The 26,810-nt window shown below is 32.9% G+C and overlaps 3 protein-coding genes across 3 annotated transcripts; 1 reads left to right on the top strand and 2 right to left on the bottom strand.

Annotated features, from left to right (window-relative positions):
- Positions 1-8,962: 8,962 nt before the first annotated feature.
- LOC110695994 (protein NLP2-like) lies at positions 8,963-11,908 on the bottom strand. Its single transcript, XM_021873251.1, has 2 exons — positions 11,758-11,908; positions 8,963-10,440 (listed from the first exon to the last, which is right to left on the bottom strand). Exon 2 carries the CDS (start codon positions 10,427-10,429, stop codon positions 9,464-9,466), a length of 966 nt encoding a protein of 321 aa, XP_021728943.1. The 5' UTR covers positions 10,430-10,440; positions 11,758-11,908; the 3' UTR covers positions 8,963-9,463.
- Positions 11,909-12,882: 974 nt separating this feature from the next.
- Positions 12,883-15,263, bottom strand: LOC110695993 (oxygen-evolving enhancer protein 1, chloroplastic-like). The gene is made up of 2 exons (XM_021873250.1): positions 14,925-15,263; positions 12,883-13,833 (listed from the first exon to the last, which is right to left on the bottom strand). Exons 1-2 carry the CDS (start codon positions 15,162-15,164, stop codon positions 13,078-13,080), a joined length of 996 nt encoding a protein of 331 aa, XP_021728942.1. The 5' UTR covers positions 15,165-15,263; the 3' UTR covers positions 12,883-13,077.
- Positions 15,264-19,461: 4,198 nt separating this feature from the next.
- LOC110695992 lies at positions 19,462-25,563 on the top strand. The gene is made up of 12 exons (XM_021873249.1): positions 19,462-20,439; positions 21,947-22,149; positions 22,244-22,441; positions 22,808-22,879; positions 22,976-23,071; positions 23,149-23,228; positions 23,335-23,410; positions 23,531-23,741; positions 23,829-24,025; positions 24,134-24,236; positions 24,383-24,472; positions 24,736-25,563. The coding sequence occupies exons 1-12, from the start codon at positions 19,893-19,895 to the stop codon at positions 25,482-25,484; spliced, it is 2,622 nt and encodes an 873-aa protein (XP_021728941.1). The 5' UTR covers positions 19,462-19,892; the 3' UTR covers positions 25,485-25,563.
- The last annotated feature ends 1,247 nt before the right edge of the window (positions 25,564-26,810 follow it).

Genomic DNA, 26,810 nt, shown 5'->3' with positions numbered 1-26,810 from the left:
CAATGTACCAACTTTAAGATTGTTCTAGTAAACTACTTAATTTACAAGGGCAATGCAAAGTCACCTTGCTTTGGGGGTCTTGATTCCCCTTTTACAGGAAGGAATAGCAAAGCATAATTATTCAAATTAGAAAAAGATATTCAAAGGTCATCATTTGAAGAAATGTACATGTTTTGTATTGTAGGAGTACTAATTACAAATATATGTTCGAGCTGGAAAAGCATCAATCAGGATATAAGCTTACTCTTGCAAGAAGGGTATCATCATTTTTTTGTTAATTCATTATATTAGTATCATTGCCTTATAAAATAAAATTTTCAAATTATAGACATATTGTTTGAAATCACCCTAAATAAAAAGTGTTTTTAACAAATTGAGAGTAATGAGTTCTATTACTCATCATGACGCTAATACAATACTTTCTCGATCTGTTCTTTTTATTTTATTTTTTTATCTCACAAAAGTTTTAAAATAGAAACAATGAACAAATGAATAGTATTGTTAAAAAAAAATTGAATAATGGAGCATATTATTACAAAATTAGATTCAATGTTTAATAATTAACATTTTTAATTTGTCATTAACAAAATAAATACTTCTTCAAAATTTGACAAAAATAGACTAAGAAAAAATGACAAAAATTGCCAACTTTAGTTACTAATTTTGATAGTTGCCACTTGCCAATTATTGCATCAAAGACTAGATCAAATGATATAAGATTGAAACAAAAAATGAGCCCACAAATCTAGCTTAGCTAGCCTCAACTCAAGAATTGAACGCTCTTGACTCTTCATCACATGCACTTTGGTAATCATTAGATATGTAGCTATTTTAATCCTTTCTTATATAATGTTAAGAACTTAAGATGCATAATCTTGAATTCTAAATAAATTAGTTAACCTATCAATTACCATAATATACTTTCAACTGATTCATAATGAGGGTCTTAATCTATTTATCATGTAGTGTGAATTATCTCTTTATTTGTTTCTTGATATAGAAAGATTATCAAGACCTTTGTTATTTCCATTTATTTGGCCACTATTCGATGAGTAATTATTAAATTTCCAATTTTTAAGGCTATATAACGAACATATTGTTGATGTGGTGTAACCAATCACGATAAAATTTCATGTATTTTCAACCTTCTAAAAACTTATATCAGATCATCCGGTTATAAGACTACTAGACATAATTTTGTCTCATACTTTGCTATATTTTACAAGAAACAATACAAATTCTAAAAGGTATATATATTAGTACGTACTTTATTTTAAAATACAAATGTTACAATTTTTTTCTTAGTATAATCGAGGATAATTTAGAAAGTAGAAACATTATACAAATCTAGTCGCATGTACTCCGTATGCTCTATTGCTACAAGAATGTTGCAAGCTTTTATAAAGTGGATTATAATGTAAAATACTCCTAGAATACGATGAAAGGTATCATGAATATGAGGGGCTGATTGATAATTATAGACTTAATTAATTATAGTCTTATAGAGTTATAGGTTGTTTGATTCTTATAATAGCATAGCCTAAAAATTTTTGTTTGAAGATTGTCAATATCGATACCTCTAGATAATATGACTATTGCAATAATAATGCAATGCAATAGTTTAATATTCCATTTGATTTGATTATTACGTTTTGTACATTACTTTTCTTTCATCACAAATTTTGTCTAGTGATCAATTAAGTTAATATAAGCTCTTTACACTTTGTAATGTATGATAGTTATAGGAGCTAATTGTTAGCCTTTGTATTACCTCGAACTTATTAGTATGATTTTTAGCTTAATTAATAAAGTTAAACTTGGGACTGACATCATAAATTAATTAGGTATGTATTTAGGTCTCAGAGCTCGAGATTGATAGCCATATATGTTTTGAAAGCTAATATGTATGGAAACTTTGATTGGATTGTACGTACATTAGTCCCAACTAGATTGGTATTTGCATCACGTATTTTAAATTGTACATTTTTCAATAATAGCTTTATTCGAGTTAATGTTGATGTATAATTTATTATGTGGAAATAGCCATCTCCACGTATATATTGCATAAAAATCAAATAGTTATTCATCCCACCAAAAAACTATTACTACCAAGAATGTCACATAATACTCTAGATTCTTGGCTACTGATGAAAATATCACTTAGTAATGTTAACATGCCTTTCAGTCTTTCACACTTTCACATATATGCTTGCTCATTAGTGTAAATACTCTAAAGCCCTGTTTTTTTAGCTGTTCTGCTCTGTTCTGTTCTGCTATATGTCTTACTTTGATGACACATGTTATGTTCTACTTTGCTAAAATTTACTATGCCGTACTTATCTAGAAGCTCGAAAACACAGAGCCTAACAATAAGTTGCGTAGAGATTTGGCTCCCAATTGAAGAACAATAAAGGCAACTTAAACGATTGATTGGTACCATGAAACCTATAAAAAAATGGAGGACAAGTACTTGACATAAAATGATAAAAGTATAGTACATACGATTATTGAAAACCTGAAATCGCACCCTATGTCGTGTATGTGTTATAGGTTGGCTGTGATTGTAACGCATTACAACAATTTTTGGTAGGATTTGAAACATTCAATGGCTAGAATTTTATGAGATTTTATCTTTTATCATCCTACAAAAGAATTACAAAAAAATGTTAAAATTAATTATATGCCTCGTGCAAAACAAATTATTCTGTGTTGATAGGTGATGTGTTAGTGTGTGTTACCTAGCTTTTACGGCAAACTAAGTGCAAATATGTCCATTTCTTTTGTTTAAGTAAAAAGTACTACTCCCTATTTTATTTTAATGTATTTGTTTCAAGAAATTTGTCTTACCCTAAAATAAAAACAATTACTTTTGTTTTGTTTGCTGAAAATTGTCTTTAACTAATTTATTTATTTATTTGCTTGTTTTCATGTCCTCTCCTTACTAGTTCTAACAATTCCCACTTTTGTACTTCTAGTTTCATAGAAGCATAGACACCAAATTCGAGGGATTTTTCTTAATAGAAAAAAATATATTTTTTATACTTTAAGGTAGGGGAATGTATATTTATTGGTTTAGGTGTAATGGAGTTATGTGGTTTCCTATGTCATAAAATGATGCAAATGAGCTCACTATATAAATCTCAAGTTTTTCTATGTTTTCAATAATTTAAGTCAAATTTGGTTTTATTATTAGAAGTATTTGTTTTTATTAAGAGGTGGCCAAGAACATGGTTATGTTCCCATTTCCATGGCAACGTTATAGTTACAATTAATTAAGCCGATATATATTTTGTTTTGTGGGACGATGATGTATCGATTCATATATGAAATATGTTAGAATTTAGGCTTGATTAAAATAATGACAAAATAACATGTACAAAATGATTTTAAAATGGACGATAATTTGTTAATTTGTGAGTTGTAAAATTGTGATACTAGGTCACTACTGTTTGAGCTAACTAATCAGTAATCACCTTGCTAGTTGTAGACATTTGTTCCCTTTATTATGAAAGTTGAGCCAACTCTAGTTCACATTCAATTGACTCAACATTATTTTCCACTTTAAAATTGTTGTACTTTTTATTTTTGTACAAATTACTTCATAAAAACAATACGAAGTATTGTTTTGATATCTGATATATATTCATGTGATCGAAATTGCTCACTTACAACCAAGATAGTTGAATTGATTGGGCACATGGATCTACAAGTGGACTCAAGCTCGTGATGCACTATAACAACAAAATTATGTAATTATCGTGATCCTTAAAATTATGCACTATATGGAGTACATTGCTTGCATAACGATGAGCTTGATGATTATCCAACTTTATCATCGGTATATTCTAATTGTTACTTTATGTACGACTCGTTTAAGATTGTGTACATTTAAAACTCGTTACTTTTGTACCCCTCAGCCCCAAGTCCCCAACCTATAGTGCATGCCTCAAAGATATAATTTTCATAAAATAAAAAAAGAAGGGATGGAAAATTAAATTAGGTGCATTGAATAAAAACAACAAAAATCTTTGCATGGAGGATTGTTAGAGTGAGCACGAATGGCTCCGAATTCACCAATAAAGCTAGGGCTAAAATAGAGTCATTTTCAAATCTATGAACCCTATATATCCTACCATCTATAATAAGATCACAACCCCTATAAATTAAAGGGTCCCATCAAATGATAGGGCTTAGTACAGTTGAAACAAGGACCATGGGTTCTAATCTAACTGTCCTGTTTCTCTTTTTGTTTGGGAGCTAGCTAACCATTATTATTTATGACTTAACCCACTATTTCATCAACTCTTTGTCATGCAATGGAGCCCCCCCTTGGCCATCTACTTCCTTAGCTTGTGGTGCCAACCATCACCAAGCCTAATACTATCCCATGTGCAATGTGCATCGCCAAAACTTCCATGCATCCATATCTAGCTTATACATATCCACACATTTCTCGTCTTCTCATCTTTAATCGGTACTTTTACAACTCTTATATAACTGGCAATGTCTGTTAATTTAAAATACATCTAATATGTTTTAATCTAGGTATTTGTGGATTCTGTCACAAAGACTTACCACGAAGTTAATTTACATGTATGCTTCAAATTCTATTAATTGATGGATGGACACTATCTTATAACTTTACTAAGCTAGTTGGCATCTATTATACTAATTAATTAAGGACGAGTACTATATATTATATAATCTGTACATGGTCATCAATGTATGTATATGTATACAAAGAAACAAAGCAACATACACCTTAATGGATGATATACAAACAAATCTCATTACATATATAAAAGTACATAATCCCTTGATTAATGGGTGAAGGAGTATCTATTCCTAGATTACACCACGTATTAGCTTGGCTTATTGTAATTTTATTATTATCTTAATTAAAAGCACTCATTTAATCTCCCCTCATTAACTAAGCTTAATTTTTTGTCACGCCTCCTCTCCTTTGTTGTTTTGTTTAAAGCCTAGTTTATACTAAAAAATTTCATGGACCTAGCTAGTTAAGTACTTCATACTATATATACATATTCCAAACAAAAGAAACGTAAGTTAAATAGTGATTGTTCCATTTGTCGGGCCAAAAATAAGCACCAATTTTGTCCAAATTCACACTATCATTTTTCTACCTCGTGATTCACATAGGTGGAACCCAAAACTTGTTAGCTATATTATCAAGAAAGCCTCTTTTGTCATTCGTTAAATTTTTATGTGAAACATTTTAGGTTCCATAATTATCTCGATCTCCTTATTTAATGGTTTAGTGCATTGTATGTACCTAAGTGAGGAAAGAAAACATGAATATAATAGCTTGTCCTCGTTTTATGGGTGTATCTATCACATTGAAAGTCACTTATAGTGTTATGTGGTATGTCGATTATGAATTAGCTTTTTTATCGGTTCAATTTATATTCTTAGTTGTTCAACAAATACGGCATAAGGATGTCCTTTTAGTTACTCAGCTCGATCTATGAAGATCCTTGTAACGTGCATGCATATGCTGACGTGTCATTGATAACTATTATGACAGGGTGAATTAAGTAATATTTGATCACCAACTTATATACGAACACATATATCACCTATGTATTGAGTGTATACTCATTAGATTATTATGATCTTTGCTGGAGTTTTTTTTTTTACTTCTTGTCAGATGTTCAAATAATTAAGCTTGTCATATTGTATCAATTTTGTTCTTCATGTAAGTCATGTGTTTGTCACTTTGTTGTTGATATTGACTCCTTAATTAAGGAATAGTTGTGATGTTACTTTCTGCTTTTTTTAGCGGAAATTTTAGAAAATAACACCACAAAAAAACACAAATTTTGATAATAACACCTAAAAAAAAACTTTTATTATAACACCACAAAAAAAACCAAAAAATTGATTTCACCACCACTTAACGGATTTTTGGATGGAATCCGTTAGTGGGCCCATAACAGACACGTGTCATTATCCTATTGGTTTAAAAAAAATTAATATAAAAAAAATAAAAAACCCTTAACAACCAAACCCAGCCCAACCCCACCACTGGCACCACCTGTCCACCACCACCGACAGGCTAACCCAAGCCGTCGGTACCCCTGCCCCACCAAAACCGGTGAAACCACGAACCCCTGCCCAGCTCGGCCTTGCCCCACCATCAACCACGTTATTCGCATCGACAAACCCCCGCAACCACCACCTCCGCCACCATACACAACGAATTCCCATCCCTTACACCACTTCCGACACCCCTCCAGCCACCGAAAACCCCCTGCGACACCCCTTGAACCACTTCCGACATCCCTCCAACAACCGAAAACCACGAAATTCGCACTGAACAACCCCCACAACCTCCTTTTCCCACTCAAAACCGACAACCACCACCATTTTTCTTCCATTTCACAACAAAATTAGCAACTAGTGGTCGAGATCGACCAATTTAGGGTCGAATTTGACCACTTAGGCCCTAACTTGGTCGATTTCAACCATTAGTCGCCATTTTTGTGGTGGCTAGGGTTTATGGAGTTGCGAGCTAGGGTCGAAATCGGAGCGTGGGGAAGGGGAGTGACCGGAAAAGGGATCGGGGAAGAGGAAGGGGGCTGGGATCGGGACATAAAAGGGATGGGGAGATGGGCCGAAATTGAGGCTTAGGAAGGAGATGGGGGCCGTAATCGGAACGTAGGAAAAGCGAGGTTGCCGGAAAAAGGGACTGGTAAGGGGAAGGAAGCTGGATCGGGACGGAAATTGGGTTTTCGAGGTGGTGGCTGGAGTCGCGGTGGGGCTGGGGTTGAGGCTGGAGTCGCGCTGGGGTTGGCGTTGGGTTTGGGTTGGGGCTGGACTCACGGTGGATGTAGGGTAGGGGCTAGACCCCGATGCCGGCGCTGGGGTTGGGTTCTGGTGGCCGGAGCTGCGGGGCTGGGGACACAAGCGGTGGCTTGGCCGCTTGGGTAGCTGTGGTGGATTTTCGAGGTTGGTTAAGGAGGGTGGGGGTGGCTGGGTGGACACTGGTGTGGCTTGGCGACAGTGGGGGGTAGTGCTGGTGGTGGGCTGTAGGGCTGCCGGTGGTGAGCTTCGTGGCTGGGCTAAGGGTTTAGGTTTTTTTTTTAAAAAAAAAAATTATAACCAATATATAAGTGACACGTGTATTTAGTAGGGTCCACAAACGGTTTTTTTGACGGCATCCTCTATGCGGTGGTGAAATCAAATTTTTGAGATTTTTGGAGGTGTTATAATCAAAACTTTTTTTTATATGGTGTTATTATCAAAATCGTGGCTTTTTTGTGGTGTTATTTTCTAATTTTTCCTTTTTTAGCACATGTTCGTGTAGGAGTTGTTTTTACCTTGGTGGCTGTTATGTTAGTAAAATTTTACACAATACTTGCACATTAATTTTAGTAATAGGATCGGATGTTACTACTAACCTTATAGCTTTATGATTAAGAATGTTTGATTGATAATAAACTCAAGTTTTAAATTAAGTAGTTCTTGCAAATATTGAGACTAGCCTTAAGCTCGAATGTACAAGTAAATGTAAATGTAATGTGTCACATTTTAACTCGAGCACTTCTTATTGGCTTGTTAACACAAATAAGAACACAGAATTTCATAGATATTTGGGGATTTTGTATTTTAATGTTGCATAAGCTCACATGAATTTCGCACATATCCAATGATAACTTATTTATAATTTCCTCTAAATATAATCTTAATTTCGACCTGATATTATTTACCTTGTAAACAATAACATAGACTAAGGGTCTGTTCTCATACGTTGAAGTTTAGTTCAGTTCAGTTCAGTTCAATTCAGTTCAGTTCAGCTCCTAATTTCCTTTTCTTATAAAATATTCAGTTCAGTTCAGCTTATCTCAGCTCAGTTCAGTTCAGTTCAACTGAGTTCAGTCAATGAGAACATGCCCTAATACAAGTATATTACAATGTTATAGTTATCGTACTTGTAGCGAATACAAAAAATAATCTTTGGTAGGGTAGATTATAATCAACATATGATCGTAAGTTCCTAACTCATTAATATGAATGTGACACAAAGAAATAACAAATCCATCTTGAATAGTACGGACTACAGATAATCAAATATATCAAGGGCCGTTTTGAGGTATGAACAAAAATCTGAGATAAGTCAGTATATAGTTTTACACTTTTACTCTTGTTACACCATGCATGTCATAACTAAACTATAATTTGTGGCCCATTTTTACTGTTTTTTAATTTTGTTTACTTTATATATGTAAGGTCACTTTCGGTCATTTATAACCTTATCATTTTGTACAATTGTCTGTGATAAGTTAGGCAAAAAAAATAGGATTAAGATTAAAATATTAAACTTTAATCTGTTTCAAAGTAAGTAATGTTTGTTTACATGAAATTATGGGAACAATAAGCTTGGTTAAAATAACGAGCAGTACATATGTAGGTCCAATTTTATAAAGCTGGACCTCTTAGTACTATTGTCTAGCTGTTTTATTAATTAGCTTTGCTACTTTTTTTTTTTTTTGGTGAAATTGCTACTTTTTTTTCTTAATTACATTTGGTTTAAACTTTAAACAAGAAACAGTATTAGTGTCAGAATTTGTCATCAACAACTGTATACATTTGTCAATATTATATTATACATACAAATTACAAATCCTTTCATTTTTTTTGGGTTATGGTGGTCCTTTGCTTTGTTGGTTTGCAATAATGTGATTTAATTCTTAATAAGCTCAACTAAATGCTGAATCAATTGGACACTTGTTGAGCCTCTATGTATTTAGCTATTAGGCTTTTTGGGCCAATGTTAGTTTAGGCCCTAATGTAGCTAATTAAAACCTCACTTAACGTTAATAAAACTCAAAGAAAATCAATTCCTAGCATGATATCGAAGCTCTAAACCCTAAAAATTGAAATCCATAATCATAAGTTCATAACCACAAGTTTTTTTTTAAGAGGAAGCCACAATGACAAATGATGAAAACGGAATTCTATACACTTGTTATACAAGTTGTTTTCATGAAACAATTGGAATGTAAACAATGGGTTACTGTAATGGGCCAAGGCCCAACTAATTGACAACCTCACTCTTCATCCTTTTGAACTTCCACACCCAATTTACAACTCTTACAAAAAATTATCATATCAACAATTCAACTTTTGCACTACCACAATTCCCTTCCGTTAACGTGCCTACATTTTTGTTCTCTTCCCATTTTCGTGCAACATAGAAATCGTATTCTACAGGACAAGCACTCTCTTATGAGTTTGCCAGTGAGTTGTACAAGTGGTTCGTAAATTCCGAATCATAATTTCTGAAAGGGCAGCAAAAACTTGACTACAGAATGCTAAATTTTGAAGTTCTAAAACAGGTTACAGCGTGATATGCCATTGACAGACATGGGCATGTTCTAGTACGCTGCTTGGAAGGCAACAAGGGAGCTTTCCTTTTAACTACTTTCCTTAACTAAGGATTTTAACTTGTTTGATATAATCGACGCAGCAATATCTTCTCTTCGTTTCTCAGCTTATCAGCCCCATATTTCTTTAAAACACTAAAGTTTAGCGCCTTCTTTCCTTCCTCCAGAGCTCGTTTCCTCGTAGCTGATAATGAAATTTCATCCTTCTTATCACTCTTGGAATCCTCCTCCATGCTGTCAGTTCTCTCCTCACACATGCTAGCACTATCATCCACTTGAACCTTGGAGGCATCTTTCACTTCAGAGCTGGTTTTTGTATCATCATCCTTTGATACTCCATCCACTTGAACCTTGGATGCATCTTTCACTTCAGAGCTGGTTTTTGTATCATCATCCTTCGATACTCCATCCACTTGAACCTTGGAGGCATCTTTCACTTCAGAGCTGGTTTTTGTATCATCATCCTTCAATACTCCATCATTACTATCATTACTACTTCCCCACCATCTGTTACTGCACTCTGATAAGCCAGCTGATGGGAATCCATATTTGAACTCGTCTGGTGAGGTGCTGGTTTCTATTGCCAAACCAGAAGCAAGCATATGATGGGACCGCCAAGTGGCCACAGTCTTGCTTCCTTGGTTCTGCTGTGCATTGTTGTTACCTTGCGACTTTGAAATCTCAGGAGTAGGTTTAGGACTCTTATTATCCTTGGCAAGAGAGCCTGGAGTAGAAGTTATGGTTGAAGGGGTTGTCACATTGCTCTTTGGTGAAACTCCTCTCAATGCTTTATTTTTCTCTTTAGCGGCTTCCTTCTTTATGTCTTCAATGCTCTTTCCAGCAAGGTACTTGCGGTGTGGCCATCTCTCAAGACCATTCTCATTGCATATTTTCTTTAGAACACCCGAGGAGACACCAAGAATGTCAGCTGCCTCAGAGAGGGGCAAAGAGAATAACTTGGAGACATCTTCAAATGAGAGGGAATGGTCTATACTAGACTTCTGGTTCTGTCCAGAACTCATTATTGCAGTTCCTGCGAAGGTGAATATGTAGTAAATACAATACCCTTTGATGTTATGCAGCAGGCAGCAGTCTCCAACTCAATATTTGGGCTAAAAATGTTAAAAAGCTAGCAGTTCATAGTATATGAATTATCAATTAATCAATTCGATTCTTTAGAGTCCATTAGAAGGATTATGAGGCAACATCATAACTCGTAAGAATGGTCATGAGCCCATAAAAAGGTGAATTACTAGTGTGTGATAAACTGAGAATTTGCACAAGAGTTGTGACAAAAACGCTACTCTCAATCATACTCAAATGTCTCAAACATTGATCAACATTCCGCTAACCATGCTCATTAAGACAGGTGACAAGTCGAACAAAATACATTCAAAGTCTCACATGAATACATGATACATAAGTCTATACCACAAGACGAGGTTCATCTCCTACTTAAGGAACCAAAATAGAGCCTGCAAATGAAAATACTAACAGACAGATACACAGGCACAGATTACATCAACTATCTAATACTCAAAAGCATATCTCAATAGATGTGAACTCTGTGAACGGTTCCATGCCAATCGTGAATGATCTTATGAGGACATCCGCTATCACACGAAAACGAATAATGTCACTATGTTACCATGAGCAAATATACCTTACACATAGAGAGAATCAACCAGACCATAACAATCCAATATTTCAACAGACAATCAATTCGAACATATTCCGATTAGGGGGTAACAAATACCAATTGGTGCATACAGCAATGACCTTTTTCACTTCTTAGCCAGCACAGTAAGCTTTAAGCACAAAATTATCATAACTTAAGTGGAACCCCAATAATTTTGAAATTAAACATACCAAGCTATGATCTTGAACACTCTATTGTAAGCCTAATATAAGCAATTATAATTACGAGTATATGCAATGAAAACCCAAAATTATGAACACCACTGGATTGCAATTATAGCATCATATTACAACAAAACTTAGAAATTAAACCTAAAATTACACCTTTATCAGTAAAATTAAAAGGGGATTGTTTTTCTACTAAATTTAATTCAATTTGGGGGAAAATTAATCATGTAATAGTCTTTGCCAAAACCCTAACTGTCAAAGAACAAAGATTAATACTTTAAATAATAGCAATTGAAAATAACAGCTATAATACAAGGATTAAATCATTCTGCTTAAATTGAATTCATGGCATTTGTCTACCCCTCAAATTTGCAGAACTAAAACAAGATAAATTTCGAAATTGCTGACAAATTTTAAACGACCAGAATTTCACAACACAAATAAAACTGCATAAATCAGAAAATACATAAAATTTTATGTTTACCTTAATTTTTGGAAACGAGTAGCTCAATATCTCCCGGTAATTTTGACTGAACAACATCACTCTATTTGTTTGACTAGCAAAGAGTTTGCCGGTGTTCTATTTGGGCCGACCAAAACGTCCAAAAGTATAACATTACAAGTTTACAATTTTTTTTTTATTTTTTTATTTTTTTTTTGGACTAGTGATTAAACAAATTTAACAAATTTTATCTAAAATTATTTTAACTAAAAACTTATCTAATTTATTTTTATCTCTATTTTTTTTTGTGAACTTAATATAAAAACTATCTTAATCAGTGATTTGTGTTATTATTGTGTGTGATTTTGTTTACGATTGATTGAAAAAACTTTTGAACCTATTTTATTTGAACTAATTTTACAAAAATACAACAACACAAGTGTAAAATACTAAAAATTAAACAAAACTTTGTATAAAGGTATACCAAGATTCACAAAAGATTATATTTAAGATGTTTGTAAAGGTGTCAATTTAGGTGTTCGAGTCGGGTTTGATGAAGTCGGGTTATATTCATTTCAAACTCGAGTCATGCTAAATTATTGTATTTAAAACGTTACTTTTAATTGCCATAAGTATTTAGTATTGTATGTAACCATATATATACACTAGTTTGTCACATAAAGTTCATTGTGCCTTTAAATTAATGAACGGAAGAGTATACATAAATGACTAAAATTGATAGTGTAATTGCAAAGTGGACAATTTCAACTACAAAAATGGCCTCTTGGAGTTTCGAGTGGTCTACGGGAAGCATCCTAATCTATTTTTTATCCGGGTCCAAAAAAGTCGAAAATTGGCCTAAAATCAAAGGTTATAATCCATGCTTTCATGTGAATTTTGAGAAATTTTAAGAATAACAAAAAAAGAGTCCCAAGTGTATGCATGTGCTTGCATGCTTGGCTCCTATAATTAAAGTGCATATTTCTTTTTTAGTGATTCAGGATACCATATACTCTTCCGGATTATTTCTTATACTACCATAACAACGTTAAGGATACCTTCCAAGTATTACTTGGTGTAGTTGGTGAGGCGTTCACCTTATAATCTTGAGGTTATACTACCATAACATAGTAGACCGATTCTTGTATATGCACATTAAAAGTCAAGTAGCACAAACAATTTATTGTTGATATAAATTTCAATATGAGACATGAAAAGTTTGAGACATGAAATCTACAAAGAACTGATAATATACAAGAAGCAGGGTTATAAGTTTCTCCTTAATATAATAGAAGTCATAGAAATCCCTTACAAACTTACAACAAAAAGAGCTCAATAATCATACAGAAATTACCCTGCAATCTATTGCTCAAGTTGTGCATACCAAACTCCCTCAATCTTCACATCTTTGGGAACCTTAGCTCCCAAATCAGTGTCTGATGGCTGCAGACTCTGGAACACTCCGATAACCTCACCGGTCTCGGGCTTGCTTGAAGTCACACTCAAGGTAATTTTCCCTTTTGATGAAGCAGTGTTCTTGATGTTTTCCTTTTGGAGCTCTTCTTCGTCTCCTCTTCCTCCTGCAGGCAATGCCACGGCGTTGTCATATCCTGTGGATCCACCCCTGCCCTTTGGGTCTAGGAAGGATGATCCTCTGTATGATGGGACTAAGAACTCTCCAGTAAAGGCCTCGGGTTTTCCTGAGGCAACAAGCTGCTTGATGGTGAAGAGGAAGGGTACACGCTCACCACCAGGAAGCTGGACTGTGACTGCAGCGTAGTCAATGCCATCTTTCTCCTCAAACTTGACAGTGCCATCAGGTGCAACCTCAAAGGGTCCCTCAATCTCATCAAGGGTGTAGGTTAGACGGGTCATGAGCTTGGTGTTTTGGAAGTCTGGTGGGGCGTTCTTGCTGATGCCTTCGGCCTTGACAGCGAATTTAGTAGGCTCGAGGCAGAATTTCTTGGCAGTGTACTTGCCTGGCTTGAAGGCAAAGGAGTCAACTCCACCTGCAATGGTTGGGCATTGGTTGGCTGTTCCGGTTCCTTTGACTTCGAGGTATGTCTTGCTTTGGATCTCATCATAGGTCAATCTCTTCGCTCCCTCGGCATTTGCCCCCTGAAACATAACACAAACACAGTCACTTCCTTTACATAATCTAAGAAAAATGCTGAGACTTCAAAGCCAATATAGTCTTATAAGTATAAAATAGGATTGCCCTTATATTCAGAACAAATGTGGTGAAGTATTCAATTTCAAGGCTGTGCAATATTATCTTTATTTTCTATCTTACAGTTGTCTGACAATAATCAAACAGACTCGTGATCATACCTGAACTTGACTAATGATCAAACATTATAGATAATGAACTGTAATGTAAATACATTATTCTTCCAATCTTAATTATGTTGTACTAATCAAATAGAAGAGCAAAATTATATAACCTGCACGTCTAAAAGCAAGAAAATGCTATCTTGAGGTGATTTTAAATTCGATTTGATCATTAATATGTTGTTCTACATTAGTGAGGCATAGTACACGACTGCACGGCCTGGCCTTGCAGGTGCAGAACGTTACATTCATGTATGGGATTTATGAAACCGGGGTGAACGCCCCCTCGTATCAGCAGCACAATCTACCAGTGTGCTTGCTTACAGAACAAATGCTTTAACAAGTTGACAATTTTTAACAAGTGATTGGATCAACTAGTTTACATTCTGTAGTACTATACAACATACATCTCTTGTATTCTGTAAATAGAAACTCTTGAGTTTTGACATATTAATCTTTAGACTTATTTGATTGAAATGACAAATTTCAAAAAATTTCTACTTGTACACTTCTAAATTAGTTCACATTTTCTGAGTCAGATCATACTACTACATCCGGTCCAAATTACTCGCAACCTTGGGCTATTATTTGTGAGATATAAAATATTCCAAAGTTGCGAGTAATTTGGACCGGAGGTAGTATAAAGTTTCCTTGCACTTTTTCTCAAGAACTTACTAGCTATATAAGCATAATCACCAAATTAATCACTATTACTATCAATTTGACATAAATCCTTGAGCCTAGCATAACAAACACAATCAACAAAGTGCAAAAACATAACCTTAAACTTATAGGTTCCTGCAAAATCATGAATCTGTAATGCAAACATACTAACAAATCAAATGCGAGTGAAATAAGAATAAGAAAAGGCGGTATACCGAGGCGATAAGAGCCGAGGTGGCGAGAGCGAGGCCAGCAAGCTTGGTAGCATCAACACACTTGTTAGCCAACTCCTTAAGATCAGACTGAAGAGAAAGAGAGACTCTACCAGCACCAGAATCTACACCAAAAGCCTTACAAACATTTTGAGTAGACCTAAGTTGAAGGGTGTTTCTTGAAGAAACTACTTTGTTGGGTTGTTGTAAGAAGGTTGTTGATGCTTGTAATGAAGCTGCCATTTTTGCTCCAAACTCACTTTCTCACTGGTCTGAAATTCAGGGTATCCAAGTTTCTGTAATATGACAGTTCTTTTGGTGGCAGAGAATACAAAATGTGTGTTGGATAAAGAGATAGGATATAAGAGATAAGAGATCATATCTTATTGGTTAGTTTTTAAGCTTGTTGGACCTACATTTTTATTTTGTTAAATCTATGTGTCATTGTTTTTGTTATTGATAAAGATATGTATCCAATTAGAGCTTGTGTACCACACAAATCATATGAATTTGTGGGTGTGAAATTTGAGGGACTACCTCTAATTATATTTTTCATTTGATAAACCATTAAATTATAATTCTTGTGTTTTCTTTAGATGCTAAGGTTTAACTGTTTTGCTTAATATTTTTTATTATAGGTTACAGAAACATAGTTATGTGGAATTGTTAAATTCATTTTAATATATTTAGTATATATTTTCAAAATGTTTATGATTGAATTTATGATCTGACATACGTGCAAAATCAAAACTAACATATATTAAAACAAAGTAAAGTATTTATAATAGCAATCTAGCTATCCAATAAATTGCTGAATTAAAATATTTTCAGTTATGAATATTATAGAGAGTTTCTTATGTTCACTAATCGCTGATTTAGCGTGTTCAATCTTTCCTTTTTTTTTTGGGGGGGGGGGGAGGGTTGGAGAGCTACAAAGGCAAATGATGAGATTCGATTCCAAGATCACTTAAAATCAGAAATAAAGTTTTACGCACTTGAACTATCCCTCACTCTGTTCAATCTAGTATGCAATAAAAAAAAACATAATTAAGGTAAAAAGAAAAGATTAACGTCGGAAATAAATGGCTATGATCCTATTTTATTCACCTTAATAAATTCAAATAAAGGTTCATAAATTATACTTCTTATTATGGATCCGCATAATCCATTCAATGTCTTTAAAATGCTGAGTAGGCTTATGCTAGGCTGTTGCCATGGATCAACCTACAAATATGTTGGGCCAAACCTTTTTTTTTTTCATGAGTCATGACCCAAATCTGTGCTCAACAATTCTTAGTGTATAGCGTATAGAAAAGTTGGTAAAGTGTGGCCCAGCCCAAATTAATGCAGCATTTGGTTAGTTACTTGATTATCTTGATTACGTACCTTTTGTAAGGTAACCATCACAAGTTAAATTTGTTTACAAGTTGGGAGACACAATCATATTTCGTGTACCATATAAGAAATCTATACGGCACAATTCTCCTTTTATTTTCTGAAATTTATTTACATTTTAATAATAAAAAAAAATATTAGTATAAAGTGTACAAAATGGATAAAATCATGGAAATAATAGGAGATAAAAAAAAAGTTGGCAGGAAAAAGGAAAAAGAAAAAACCAACCTTTCACTTTATTACTCATACTATAGATAGATAGGGTTGGCCCCTTGCTTATCACATGTGAAATACTATATTGTCTACGGACTATTTAGAATTTGGGATATAATAGATTCTTGATTGAATTTAAACTCTCTCAAGAAAATATTAGTTATCAAGGGTTGGTGACAATTATATCAAATTAATTTCAACTTTGCTTAAAATTACTCCATCTAAATCTAAATAACTAATAATATTTGATTTTATACACATGCTAGCGCACATATTTGACCATTAATATATGAAAAATTATATTATTAAATTCGTATTATATAAAAGTTTATACAAAAAAAATAGTATCGAGTATAATTTAATACTAACAATAACAACATTTAACATAATAGTATAAAATCAAAAAATTATGTATCAAATAGAACATAGGTTATTCCGTAGTTGAATAAAGTACAAGTTTTAGTTTGGAATAAATTGCAAAGTCCAATTACACACACTCTCTTACAAAAATTGTTGTTGCTCTATTAGATCGATGTATGTTACGTACGGTAATGCACTCCACACACATTAATATGCACAACAAATAGGCCTAGCTGTGAATATTTTGGCACAAGACATCTTAGACAATGGAGCAACAAAGTCCTAGATAGTTGTTTGGTGAGAACATTGCCAAATAGGGCTACTTTTTTTTTTTAGAAAAATTGCCAAATACTTACTTGATTAATGATTATATTGACAATGTCATCAAAATGTGTTTTTTTTTTTTTTTTTTGAAAATATTGTCACATGTTTACATGCAAGCAAGTTCATTTCTTTGTACTTGTAACACTCTTTTCAACCCTATTGTATGTCGTTTAATTAATTTGGGGAAAAGCAACATGCATGTAGTGACAATTTGCTTTTGGTAAACCTTGAAACTATTTTATGATTGTGTCATCATAAGAATCTAATGTATTCTTGCATAAATATGTGTTAGATTGAGCTTTGTTTTCCCCATTACGTAATTTCATAAGGGCTTTAATTATCAAATTCTGTTTAAAACCATGATCAATCAAAGATTATTTGACGTCGAAAGACATTGTTTCTCGACCGTCCTCCAATTTTGTTTAGCTACGTACAAAAGAAATTCAATTAATTTAAAATGTGACGAACTTACATTACTCTAAGACTATTTTTTTTTAATAAAACACTGTTGAGATAATATGACAACTAATTTTTGACAACTATTTTTAAACAAAATGAGTATAAAATTATGTTATTCACGGTCTTTCAACATACTATACTAGTACTATCTTTCTTCCAATAGCATGTGCATGGGTTTGTAAAAGCACTTAGAACTTCCCTAATTATTTAATTAAGCTCATCTTTTTGTCACTTATTGGTGTTTCCATTTTTTCTATTGGGACTGCTATTATATTTAGAAATTGGGATCTTTGTTTTAGGTTCAAACAACAAAAAAGACAATAATAAGTTTTTTTTTAAAAGAAAAACTTTAGTCGTCATTGCTGCTTTTTACTACCTTTTTAAAGATGCATTTCTATTATGCTGCTTAATGATTAAAAAAAAATATTAGTATGTTAAAATTTTATCACTTTTGAAGTAAAGTTTTAACTATTAGAGCTCATTATTTGGTTAAAGCTAAATCATCACACGATTCATACTCCTTGTTTGCGGAATTTTTTTATACGACTAGCTTAACTATTAATTGAGAAAATCATTACCTATTATTTTGATGGTGTATTTGTGCACATTCTAGGAGTTTTTGAGAAAATCAAGCCATATATTCTCTAAAATTATCTATTTAAATATTCCAGAGAATAATTCACATTAAAAGCATCTAGAATACATGGCTCGTGAATAGAATATTATGGATACAATAATGAGTGGGGAATTTCTAGATCTTCGGTCATTTCTTTCAAGCTAATTTTCAACTATATATATATATAGGTAATGGGCATAGACATTCAATAAAACACATTACTTTATTTAGGGTTCGTTTGACATCGCTGTGGTTTTCTGTTTTTTGGTTTTTTGTTTTTTAAAAGTATATTATATATGTCATATAATGAATCAAAAATTATTTAGAATTATTAAAATCATGATAATTTTAAAAACTGACTAAAGAAAAGTAAAAACACCTTATTCTTGTTTCTTGTTTCCTGTTTTTTTGGTTTTTAGTTTAAAAAAAACAGAAAATTGAAAACAAAAAATGATGCCAAACAAGCCCTTATTTTATCAATCTGATCTAGAGGGATACAAAATAAAACTTGCCACTAGATAGGAATGTAAGAAATCATTTCTTTCAAGCAAAGAGAAAAGAAGATTGTGATATTTCTAGGATGTGAACTTCAGTGGTGCATGATTGAGGGAAGAGACACATTGACACAACGATACAATAATAAATTAATAACGCTAGTAAGCTTCAAGTTTGAATTTAGTAATACTATTTAAAAGTACCAAAGTACCCTTGACATTGAACCAAAAGTATACTGGACGGATGTTTATAATCTCTCGTGCTTACTAATAACACTATTTAAGAGTACCAAACTATCCTTGATGTTGAACCAAAAATTTGTTTCATCTCGAGTCTACCTACTCTGTACAGTAAAATTAACACTATCAATTAAAATATTAAGAAAAATATGATTTTCCTAACTAATATACCAATATAAGATATTTTAAATCAATGTAGATAAATAAGAAATGAGATAAAATAGTGTCATCTAAAAAAAAAAAAAATGTATTTATCCATTAAAATGAGTTGTACTTGTATTATCTTCATGATATATATGTTTTTAAAAATAGAATAAACATTTTAAAAATCCATATTATCCACCATAATTTTATTTTATTTTATTTTATTTTTTTATGTAATTTTTTTTATAAATATAGATAGCATTTCCCTATTTTACATGTCATCATGTACTCATTAATTTAGTAGATAAATTAGATAAAGAATAAGATAAATTAACTAATAACACTACTGTAATCAGTTGGTTATATTATAAATACCAAATAATGTGATGTGATGTATTGTAACTTTCTACTAAATAATTACTTTAGTTAATCAAAAAGTAACATTGATCCGTGATTCTTTTTCTCTCTCTTCTCTACATCACTTCCTCTGCTTTTGTTTTTCTTCTCATTTTTATTTTTTCTTATAATTCTTCACAAGAAATCATTCTTAGCTTTCACGGGACTGTAATTGTCCCAATTGGGTGACTGTTCTTTAGATTTTGGCTTGAATTTGTCGTCATATTTTGTTTTTATTCAATTAAAGTTTGAATCTTTTTATATAAATAAACATCTGGGTATCTCATTTTGAAATTCAATATCTTAGTTTTGATTTTGATTTTTTAAAAAATGGATTTTTTGTTAAAAAATCACGTTTTATTAGCTTGTTTTTGTTTCTTGATTTTGTTACCTGGGTTTAGCTTTAGCACCGTAAAGCAGTGTGGTAACACTATCACCAATTTATCAACAAAAACTTTAAGATATGAATTTTTAACATCAAAAAATGAGACTTGGAAACGAGAAATTATGTCTCAGAATCATCATGATCATGATCATTTAACCCCAACTGATGAAGTTGCGTGGTCTAATTTGAATCCTAGGAAATTATTATTGAGGCAAGAAGATGAATTTAATTGGAATGTTTTGTACAAGAAAATTAAGTACTCTAAACATAATTTAAAGGGTAATTTTCTTAACGAAATTCCACTTCATAATGTGAGATTAGACCCTCAATCATTTTATGGGAGAGCACAACAAACAAATTTGGAGTATTTGTTGCTGTTAAATGTCGATAGCTTGGCATGGAGTTTCAGAAAAACTGCTGGTTTGCCAACACCAGGAACTCCTTATGGTGGTTGGGAAGCACCTGATAGCGAGCTTCGAGGCCATTTTGTAGGTCAGTATATGATTTCATATTATCTTCATCTTGTTCATTTGGAATCTGTTATTAATTATATGTTTATTTACCCGTTTTTAATTATACGTATAATTTATGATAACTTGTTTTCACTAAACTAGTAGAGTCATTTATATGTATCATGTATGATAAGTTGTTTTTACTAAACTAGTAGTGTCATTAATGTTAACAATGATTCGATTTACCAATTTCACTACAAGAAAAAGACCGTTTTCCGACGGACTTTTTTCCTTGGAAACAACCTGTTTTCCGTCGGAGTTGGTCCGTCGGAAAAGGCATTGTAGGAAAAATGACATTTTCCGTCGGAAACACCGCAAAACCCAGATCTACCCACCACCACCTCATAAAAAAAAAATCAAAAAAATCTGACCACACATCATCACCAACCCAACCCCCAAAATCGGAACTCCAACAACCACCACCACCATATATTTCAAAAAAAAAAAAAAAAAAAATCCCAAAACAAAATTAACAAGAAAAAAAAATACATACCTTAATTTGATCAAACAAAACCTCGAAATTGGGTTTATAAGGCCCAATTCGACCATGAAAACTCTAGATATAAATTTTTCATGGTCGAATTTGACCCCAAAACCTTCGTTGTTGATGTCGGTGTTGGTGCCATTTTAGTTGATATCGATGTTGTTGCCGCGGAACGGTGGTAGTAAGGTGGGTGAAAGAGATGAACGAAAATGAAGAAGGAGAAAGAAAAAGAAGGAGAAGGGGGGGCAGAAGGTGAAAGGACCGAGAGAATGAAAGAAGATAGAAGGAGAAGGGGGAAAGAGATATTTTAATGAGTGCCTTGTACAATATGAAACGGTTATTTTAATGAGTGCTTCGTCAAATTATTACCCTCGTTAAGTATTACAACATTCTATGTAATCGAGTTGAAATATTATAAATAAGTTCCATACTTAACAGTATCAAACAAAACTTACTTCGAAATAACTTTACTTTCAGGTTCACTTCCCTATCAAAGCTCTTATTATACTGCGTAAAATATTTGCCAAATGAAATAGTCACATACTCCATTTAAAATATGCATAAAGCTTAACCATTTACCTTGAAAACTTGTTAGAAAGACGGTATCTAAAAGTTTTTTTTATTTTTTATTTTTTTATATTAAATAAATAAATAATTTATTAAACAGTGCATTTATTAAAATTTAATGAAGTTTTCGGATGAGTATTAGGGGGTGTTACATACCTTTCAATCATGATTATTTGATTAACAACATAAATTATTTGTCATGTAAGCAGTTTGCCAAATAGCCATTACCCCAAATCAAGTTACGGAGTATTACAAAAAAATATAACATGGGAGCTAAAAAATAAAAAGGCTGAAGTGAATCCCTTTGGAGGTTAAATTTGACATGTGGGCTTGACTAATCCATTTAATCTTTATTACGAAAGACAGTACATTTTAGATTGTTTTTTGAATTTTTAGGCAATTATACGTATCTAAATTTTTGATATTCATGGTGTAGGTCATTACTTGAGTGCAACTGCGCATATGTGGGCAAGCACTCATAATGAGACTATTAGAGCAAATATGGGTGCATTAGTGTCTTCCCTTAAGGAGTGTCAAGATGCAATGAATACAGGATATCTTTCGGCATTTCCAACTGAATTCTTCGACAGATATGAAGCTTTGCAATACGTTTGGGCACCGTACTACACTATTCACAAGGTACGGATTGCATGTTCTTATAGATTTATAACATGATATAAATTCTTTCATTTAATCTCTCTTAACGGTAGATAATGGTTTATATCATTGACAGGTTATGGCAGGGCTCTTGGATCAATACAACTTCGCTAATAACACTCAAGCCCTACAGATGGTCACGTCGATGGCCAATTACTTTTACCTTCGGGCTCAAAATGTAGTAAAACATTACACTATTGAACGGCTTTATGATGCACAAAATGAAGAGACCGGTGGCATGAATGATGTCCTTTACAAGCTATACACCGTCACGGTGTGTTATTTTTGATTTTTTTTTTTTTTTTTGCACAAGTTATAACTAGTGGTCAGACCTAAGTTGCATGATGGGTGTCTTGTTTAAAAAAATTTAAAAGAGAAAACAAATAGCAAAATTAAACTTAACATGGTTTAATAATGTGCCTTATAAATTTGCTTCGACTATAATTTGTTGATTATTTGTTAGTGGCTGACATATACTCCTTGAGAAGGATATAAATGTTAAGCCATGATAATTTAATTATGGAAAGTTGGTTTCGTTTGTATATTACAGATTTAAAGTAGTTTGTGAAGTTCTACCATCCATTTTTTCACTTGTTGCTGCTCGGATCTTAACTCTTTAACTTTTTCGGGTTGTTTACAGGGTGATCAGAAGCACTTATTGCTGGCTCATCTGTTTGATAAACCATGCTTTTTAGGATTACTTGCAATGAAGGTACTAAATAACCTGTTAGAGGTTTTCCCTATCTTGTGTTCATTTATCTATTGAATAGATTGCTCAACACTACTGTCCCTATTTTTTGTTGCGTAGGTTAATGATCTCTCTGGTTTTCATTCAAATACTCATATTCCGATTGTTGTTGGGGCTCAAAATCGGTATGAAATCACTGGTGATGAACTATACAAGGTTAGTGGCAACGTGCATTGCATGATATATTTATTGGCAATGCTTGTTTTTAACATCAATAATTTTTTATTATTCAGGAAATGGGGACATTTTTTTTGGATGTTGTAAACTCTACCCACAGTTATGCAACTGGGGGAACTTCATATAATGAGGCCTGGTACATGTGCTATCCCTTTGTCTTTCTTTAATAATTGCTTATTCATAGTAATTGCTTATTCATAAAATGGTGATTTCTTATTAGTAGTATTTGTCCTTACCACCAGGCAAGACCCAATGAGGTTAGGTGACATCTTAAACGTTGAGAATGAAGAGTCTTGTACAACTTATAATATGCTAAAGGTATCTTTGTGTAATACAATGCTCTTTAGCTTTTTATTTGTGGACATCAATAGAAACTCAATGCTTTAATCAATTCAATGCTAATCTTTCTAAAATTCTCTCTGGGAATTTGAATTTTAGGTTTCGCGTAATCTGTTTAGATGGACAAAACAAGTGATGTATGCAGATTACTATGAACGAGCACTCACAAATGGTGTGTTGGGTATTCAAAAAGGAACCGAGCCTGGTGTCATGATCTATATGCTTCCTCTAGGGCATGGAGTTTCCAAAGGAAAAAGTTTTCACGGTTGGGGTGATCAGTTCAATTCTTTCTGGTGCTGCTATGGAACAGGTACGAACTTTTAAAGTGCTTTCATTGTGAAATTTTTAAAAAAAGGGTTAACTAATGTGATTTTCTTTGTGCCCATCTTTTGCGTAGGAATTGAGTCATTCTCTAAGTTAGGAGATTCCATATACTTTGAGGAGACGACGAATGTACCTGGGCTCTATGTTATTCAGTACATACCTAGCTCACTCGATTGGACTGCTGCACAAATCTCCCTAATCCAAGTTGTTGATGATGTTACTTCCTTGAATCAAAGCCTCAAAGTAAAACTCACAGTTTCTGCAAAAAAGGTATCATCATATTCTGAAAAGAAAAAAAATAATAATAAATTCAAACACTATGTTGTATCAACTTCTTAGCACTATGAAAGACATTCTAATCCTGAATCCATTATTTAGGCTTCAAAGATAGCTACTCTAAATTTGCGGATACCTTCATGGACATCATCGAGTGGTTCAAAAGCCTCACTTAATGGAAACAATTTACCTTTGCCAAGTCCAGGTCTAATTATGTTATACCCTTTATCATTAATGATCATTATATTAGATAATGCAAAATCATGATTTACATCAATAAAATGGGAGATTGACTTTTTAATGGAAACAAACTTTTTATTTCCTGCTCAAATGTTTTTTTCTGTTGGCCAGGTAGTTTTCTAAACATATCTAAGAGTTGGGTCAACGGCGATGAAATTATATTGGAGTTTCCGCTAGTACTTAGAACAGAGTTTCTCAAAGGTAATTCTTTAAGCTTTTAACATGAGAATGTAACATTTTTTTCCGTCCTGCAAAACCATATATTTCGTACTTTTGAATAATAATTAGAGGTGAAAATATGAGAATGTGTTTTAAGCCATATTTATTTATAATACTGTTCAAAACTAGATTTTAAATCTGAAAACTGATCTGTTAAGAAAATTGTTCTTATGCATATTCACATATCAAAGGAAAAAGAAATGGATTAGTATTGTTTTAACTAATACTTTTCAATGACATTTCAGATGATCGTCCTGAGTATGCCTCACTTCAAGCAATTCTATATGGACCTTACTTGTTGGTAGGTCTATCAAATGGTGACTATGACATTCAAACAGGATCAGTGAAATCTATTTCAGACTGGATAACCCCTATTCCAGCTGACTATAATTCATATCTGGTTTCTTTCGCTAAAGAGAATGGAAACACGACATTCTTCGTATCGAAATATAACCAAGCACTGACAATGTTAGGATCTCATCAAGCTATGAATGATTCATATGTCCAGTCTACATTTAGGCTCATTTTGATAGACCCATCTCCGAGTCAAATAAAAAGTGCGGGACCAACAAGTCTTATTGGTAAGGTTGTCATGTTAGAGCCTTTTGATCTTCCAGGCTTGGTGGTCGCTCACCAAGGGGTAGGCAAAATACTCACTATAACAGGGGCAAATCATAATAAGCAATCTGCCGAATTTTTAATAGAAAAGGGGTTGAATGGCAGAGTTGGAACGATATCTTTGAAAACCAAAGAAGGTTGTTTTGTATATGGTGATAGTAGCTCCAAAACAAATCTAAGTTTGAAGCTAAGTTGCGAAAATAAAACTTCAGATCCTTCATTTAGGGATGCAGTGAGCTTTGTGTGGAACGAAGGTTTCAAGAAGTATAGCCCTATCAGCTTTTTGGCTAAAGGATTGAGAAAGAGTTATATTCTTGAACCATTATTGGAAATGAGGGATGAATATTATAACGTTTATTTCAACGTAATTATGTAGAAGTTTGATTTTTATTATAGTTACTAATGTTTTGATTCCAAGAATAAAAAAAAGTAGCAATTAAATAGCAAGTCCCAAATTTAAGGATTTTTTTAATTACATACTTTATTATTGTTTAATAGTTAATTTTTCTTCAATATTTCAAGCTAGTTTAAAAAATTAAAGAAGCACACTTATATACAATCACTCTAACCAGATTTGAAATAATTCCTTTGTCTTTTGCCATTTCGAAACAGAGGGAGTAGAACTTTACTTCACTATATTGTTTTCTAAACTTTTTATGCTTAAATTTTATTATTATTATTGTTAGAACACCAACTCAACCAAATTATTATTATTATTATTATTATTATTACTTTTTTTGGGAAATGCCTAATTCTCTATTATCAAGCTCGTTGTTCTCTCTAATTTCTTGTGCTCAATAACCCCAAGTCATGGCAAGGATCTGCTGCTTGAGGTCTTGACAGTCAGTCTTATATATATCATTTCCACAAGGTTCAATTGTTTCAAGGACCTTTGCCCCTATGTAAGCTCTTCTTTCGTTGGCCAATCATAAACAAACATGCCTGCTAAAACAATACTCTTGATTTTTCTAGAATATAGTCAACTTGCAACATTATTCAAGCTAAATCAAGAAAACTCTCCTAAAATATCATCACTCCACCGTGAGTTCTTTATTTGTGAGTTATATTATAATACGGAGTATTTTTTTTTCTCTAATAAATATGATCTTTGTACTCTCATTTTATTATAGTGGATTTATTTTTCAAGTGCTCATATTTTCTTATTAGCTTTTTATTGTCGTTTTATACGTTATCAATTTCTTGACTAACTAGCGCTCTTACTCTTACAACACCAATGGGTACTCAGGTAGTCATATGCCATATGGGTAGTTCAACAATGAAATTTCTCCAATGTTAAAATTTAATTCAAGAAAAAGGCACAATGCGACAACTTTTCCAGTGCTTGGTTATGTTGTGTGAAACTTATCCAATACAAATGTATTCCACATTACTACGTATCCTCTTAACATAGGAAAACTTAACATCATCACACAAGATCACTGAGAGCTATCTAACTTTAAACAAAATTCATTTCAATTAAGGTAAATAGTTACAATATGAATTTCTTTTTTTTTTTAAATACAATATGGATCAACATAATTCATTTAGAGACTAAAAAAATGTTTAAGTAGGATTTATAGTAGGCTTTTAGCATGGGTCAACCTACATTTATGATGGGCCATAGCCCCATACGGCCATACCCCAAATTGATACTACATCTAATTGTTTTTTTTTTTCTTTTTAATAAACATATAGTCAAATA

The sequence above is a fragment of the Chenopodium quinoa genome, unplaced genomic scaffold (genome assembly GCF_001683475.1).
Source record: "Chenopodium quinoa cultivar QQ74 unplaced genomic scaffold, ASM168347v1, whole genome shotgun sequence".
In the NCBI taxonomy this organism is placed as follows: Eukaryota; Viridiplantae; Streptophyta; class Magnoliopsida; order Caryophyllales; family Amaranthaceae; genus Chenopodium; species Chenopodium quinoa.
This window is presented reverse-complemented; position numbering and strand designations above follow the sequence as displayed.